The sequence below is a fragment of the Sturnus vulgaris genome, chromosome Z (genome assembly GCF_052056855.1).
Source record: "Sturnus vulgaris isolate bStuVul1 chromosome Z, bStuVul1.hap1, whole genome shotgun sequence".
Lineage (NCBI taxonomy): Eukaryota > Metazoa > Chordata > Aves > Passeriformes > Sturnidae > Sturnus > Sturnus vulgaris.
This window is the reverse complement of record NC_142283.1, coordinates 34327098-34332485: the sequence shown is the minus strand read 5'-3', so window position 1 is coordinate 34332485 and position 5388 is coordinate 34327098. Positions and strand designations below refer to the sequence as shown.

Below are 5388 nucleotides of genomic sequence, written 5' to 3'. Positions count from 1 at the left end.
AAAGGACTACAGGTCCTGGGTGCTTCAGGGTCCTGGGGATAGCAGCTGAAAATGCAGTGTCTTAGGCTGCTGACACCTGGTCCTTCTATTTGTGTGCTGTATAGCACACCAGGGAACTTGAAATTGGACTCTGGGCAGGAACGTGCCATCTCCTTGGTCTTCCCTGAACTTCATCAAAGAAAAGCTAAGAAAATTGGAATTTGGTAATCAAAGAGAGAAACTTGTTGGCAGTAGTTGAAATGGCAGCCTCTGTTGTACCTCTCGAAATAGGGGTAAGCTGTTGAGCAGTTAGCAGTCCAATAGAAGCAACTAAATAAACAGGCTCAGCTGCAAAGGGCTATGGTTTCTTGAAGGAAAATTACTTTTAATTAGAATTCTTCATAGTTGATTTCTAAACAACACCAAAAGAGCTTAGGCCTTGAGACAGTTATATTTGTTTAGTTGATCTGTCTCAAGCAAAGCAAATGAAAACAATGTCACAAATTGTTTTTAAAAATCAGAATGTGTGTTTCTTTTAATTGTTGCTGCAAATTCTGTAGGAGTTTTGGATTACAAGCAAGATCTTGTATCATTGTCACAGTACTGGCACAGGTTGCCCAGAGAAGCTGTGGATGTCCCATTCCTTTCATCATTTGAGGCTAGCTTGGGTGGGACTCTGAGCAGCCTGGTGTAGTGGAAGGCATCTGTGTGCACGGCTGAGGTTTGAAACCTGTCGATCCTTAGGGTACCTTCCAATCCAGACTTTTCTGTGGTTCTGTGCCTCTACGTTGCCCCTCTCCCCTGCCGCCAGAGGCCAGCACCATGCCCAGAACGTGGAACCAGTCCCTCTGTGACATCAGCCCCAGGGCCAAGGGCACTGCAGCACTGCAAATTCTGCGGGCAGTACGTTGGCAGCTGCACTGGAGGTGACAAGCTCTCTCTCTCCTTACTGCTGACTTGTGTCTCTGACAGCAATGATTTTGTTGTGCATCCTCATCCTACTGGCTCTGTGTGGGCCTGCACATGGTGCCTGTGGGTAAGTTGCCCCAGACTCTGAGGGGGCCCAGACTAAAACTTAGAGGGGTTCCCTGAGGATACCTCCTTGCCACCTTTGGCCATACCAATTTCTAAAACGCTGGGTGGGAATCTCAGTTTATTACCAGCGCCCAGGCTGCTGGCATCACTTGTCTACAGGGCTAAAGCAGAAATAGGCAGACATATGCACTTCCCAGGAAGTTCCCTGGCTGTGCTGGCTTTGCAACCAAGGCCTTGTGGGAAGGGAAGCTGGTTGACCTTCAGCCTGCAAAGCAGCAAGCCTTTTCACAGGACTGTAATGACTTTCTGCTTACAGGCAGACCTGTGGGCTCCGCCCCATGGGTACTACCGTCGACTCATCACGCATTGTGGGAGGCATAGATGTCCTGCCAGGTTATGGGGCCTGGGCTGGCATTGCCAGTATCCGCCCCGTCTGGAGACCACCTCTCTCTGTACATGTCTGTGGAGGGACCCTCATCAGCGCGAAATGGATTCTCTCAGCAGCCCACTGCTTTGAAAACATCTCAATGTAAGGAGGACCTGGGCACAGGGATATCCCCACACCACCAGTGTGTGCTATTCCCATCCCATTTCCTGGCACTGTGCCTAGTGCCAGGACATTGTAGGGCCCAGCTGAGAGACTGCTCAGGGAGAGGACCGGGCTCATGCCACTGCTTCCTAGCAGCCTCCAGTTTAACATATCTCGAACTTACTTTCTCTCTCTGTAGTGCTATTTTCCTCTTTGCCTCAGGAAGCAGAAGGCAGGGAAGTGCTGGGCTGTCACAGCATATGACTTCCTCTCACCCCTCTCTCCATCTGCCTTCCAGTCCCTTCAGCGAGTGGGCCATCGTGCTTGGGGCCACCTCGTTGAGCCAGTCAGTCCCTGATGTGGAAGTGCGCCGGATTAAGCGGCTGATCATACACGAAAAATATAATTCTATGCCTGTGTATAACGACGTCGCCTTGCTGGAGTTGGACAGGCCAGTACAGTGCAGCTCCTCTATTCAGACCGCCTGCCTGCCTGGTCCTTCAGTGAAAGTGTCGGAGCTGAAAAACTGTTACGTTGCTGGCTGGGGTGACAGAATTGTAAAATGTGAGTTCCCATAAAGGACCTGTGCCCTGAGGGCAAGCTCAGAACACCAGGGAGAGATGGCTGGGGCTTCCTGACAGCAGAGGTCAAAATGAGAGTTGGCCTGTGGGACATACGCCTCGGGAGAGATGGGCCTAGCCTGCTGCCCACCACCAGACAGCAGTGACATAGCACTCCAACACCCCTCTAGAGACAGAGCTAAGCCCTAAGGAAGGACTTCAACACACAGACAGGCCAGGAGAATGAGCAAGGAGCTGCTGGGAGCTCATTTCTTTCTCTGCTCACAGCCACAGGTAAAGATATCCTGCAGCAGGCCAAGGTCCATGTCGTGGATAACCGGCTCTGCAACAGTAGCGATTGGCTGCCAGGGTACATCTTTGACTTCAACGTGTGTGCTGGGCAAGGCGGCGTTGGCACTTGCCAGGTAGGAGCATGCTATGAGTCCTGCAGCCCCCAGCAGTGTGGGCAGCCCCACCACCCAAGCACAGCCCAGCGCCTGCTTTCCCTGGCCAGTCGCTCTCCCAGCCCCAGTTCTACACCTCTGCTGGAGCTTCTGCCCTCTTTCCCATCCGTGGGTCCTTGCCAACCCTGAAACATCCAAGCACAGGGGAGACAGAGAGCCCTAGCTTACAGCCCCTCAACCTGCTCCCAAGGGTGTCAAGGTTCTGCAGGTTCCCGCACTTGGGCAGAGCCTTGCTCTGCCTGGAATCCAGTTCTCCAGCAGGGGCTGGGAGAGTAAAGGACAAGTAAAGGACCCAACTCTAACTGCTGACAGGCACACAAAAGCACCTTAATCCTCTCTGCTCTGCTTCAGGGTGACAGCGGGGGGCCTCTTGTCTGCCAAGATAAGAGTGGTGACTTTTTCTGGCAAATTGGTGTGACCAGCTGGGGAATAGGCTGTGCTAGACCTAAACGGCCTTCAGTCTTCAGCTCCACTCAGTACTTCTACAACTGGATCCGGAGCAAGATGGGAATAAAGCCAGCACCAGCAGTTACTCCAGCACCAGCGCCAGCCTACACCTCAACCCCTCTGCAGACATTACCTCCAAGTACAACACAACCCTGTCCATTTCCACGTGACAAGCTGCTGCAATTCTTTAATCTGCTGAAGGATATCTTGCAGTTCCTAAAGGGAAAAATGTTTGGAGCAGCAGAATGAGCCAGCTGCAGTTCGGGCTATAGTGGACCACAACCCTTCTGAGTTATATTAATTTGAATTTCATTAAACTAAATTAAATTTTGAATTGTAAGCAAAAAAAAAAAAAAAAAAAAAAAAAGATACTTGTACTTTCTGCTCTGAGAATACCCTGCATCCAAATTTTATAAAATCCTACTGGCTTGATCATTGCCCAAGCAGCCCTGAACTCAGGGATCCCTTCATCCTCATCTAGGAAGAATTTGGCTTCACATTCCTTTCTGTACAGATTAATGCTTTCCCTACAGATATTGATACATCTACAGTGGAAAATTAGCATCTGGCACCTTAAGTCTGCAACAAGTGCAAGAAGCACAACACTAGGAAAACGAGAAAAGAAAAAAAAGGTGAAGATGTTGCCCTGTCATTAAGAATGTGAAGCCCTTCTATGCCCTAAGGATAATTTTTGTCCCTATCAGATGGTAACTGGGTTTTTTGACCAATGTAGAAACCTAAGCAGTAAAGAGTTAATGCACTGCTGTGCCCTAAACACCAACAGCCATCAAGCAGTCAAGTTGTAACAGGATGTGCCTGGAAAGGGGAGCCATATGAAGGTAAGGCAGCAGCATTCTGGAGCTGAATTTCCCCTTCCAGTCCATGGTGATCACACAACATAAAGGACAGTTTAAGTGCAGGAGTGGGGTCAAGGAGTGGGCAAGACCAATAGAGGGAGAATCAAGACCACCAAAAAACTCTCAAAGCCCCCCAGCCTGTATCCAGAAAGGTCCAGAATAGTGGGCTGCACATGCTAACTCTTTTGCATGAAGAGTGAGAAACCTAAAACCAGAAAAAACTGCTTTTCCCCTAAAACCAGGGGAAAACTTACCTATAAAAATGTACCACCACAGAGGCTGGGTGGCATTCTCTTGGGACTCTGGTGTCTTGGTTTGAAAGACAGGTATTTGCTACAGGAAGGCAAGAACCCCTTCCCTTAGATGGAGAGTGCAACTCCCTCCCTTCCAGTTATTATAGTTCGAAATAGGGGCTTTCAGGCAGAAGATATGGGAGGTAGGAATAACAGTTCTTTACTAATATATCTAACAAGACAAACAGCAGAAACAACAACAGCTATAAAAATTGACAACAAAACAGAACAGTATAGCTCAGTTCCAGTCTCTTTGGCCAAGGCCCTCTCTCCCTGTGCTGTTACCGGTGCTGTGGGGGCAGGGCAGGTCCCGCGCAGTTGAAGAGGGCTGGGTGATGGCGGCAGCGGCCCAGGGGTGAGAGGGATGGGGGAGCAACTCCCCCCTCACGGTGTCGGTCGTGGTGCTCGGCAGAGTGTCTAGAGGTAGTAGGATGAGGTGGGAGAGCAGCAGAGCGATGTCCAACGGCAGGGAATGTGGCTCCCAGCGTTGGGATGGCGGGGAGGATGGTAGGTAGGAGCTCCAGCCGTCTTCCTCCGACTCCTCGAGCGAGAGAGAGAGCAGGCCCTCCTGTCCCACCTTTCCTTTTCCGGTATTCCCCGTCCCCACCCCGCTGTGAGAGAAAACTCTTACTACTAAGGTGTAGCCACAAATATTTAGCATAGCAATGGGAAAAATTCTAGAAACAAAAGGGAACAATTTAACCCCCAACACTTGGAAACCTGTTGCCTGGATCAATGCTGGACACAGAACTGTGAACATCTTTCCTCTCCTACCTGATTTATTTTTCCCTTCTTTCCTATTTTATTCTTTTGTTTTTCTTACTACTAAACAAAACGTATACCAAAACATGTACCAATTGCCATGCTGAGTGTGTAGTTAATAAAAATTAGTGAGGTTTTTTTGGACCCTTTTGGTTTTTGCCATTTCTTTTCATCTGTGAACATCTACAGAGGAATTAAAGTGCAGACAATACCATGTATCAAAGTCAATAGTATGGATTTTATTTAACAGTAAACAGTGAAGTAGAGAGAGAGATAGGAGTAGGAAAGAGAGGAGGGCCAGAGGGAGAGAAGGAGTAAGGCAGTTTAAGCAAAAAGCTGTCACCATACTTGGATCCAGAAAGCATCCTGTTGCATCCTTCTTCACCGTGGTCTTCTTGCTGGTATGGTTCCTAAGGTGTTCAAATTTTTTAACTATTTATGCATTTTAGTGAACAAAGGAAT

General features: G+C 48.9%; 1 protein-coding gene across 1 annotated transcript; it reads left to right on the top strand.

The window, feature by feature from the left end:
- Positions 1-814: 814 nt before the first annotated feature.
- Positions 815-3375, top strand: LOC106859658 (acrosin-like). Its single transcript, XM_014887107.2, has 5 exons — positions 815-1015; positions 1331-1543; positions 1842-2107; positions 2392-2528; positions 2919-3375. Exons 1-5 carry the CDS (start codon positions 954-956, stop codon positions 3261-3263), a joined length of 1023 nt encoding a protein of 340 aa, XP_014742593.2. The 5' UTR covers positions 815-953; the 3' UTR covers positions 3264-3375.
- Positions 3376-5388: the final 2013 nt, after the last annotated feature.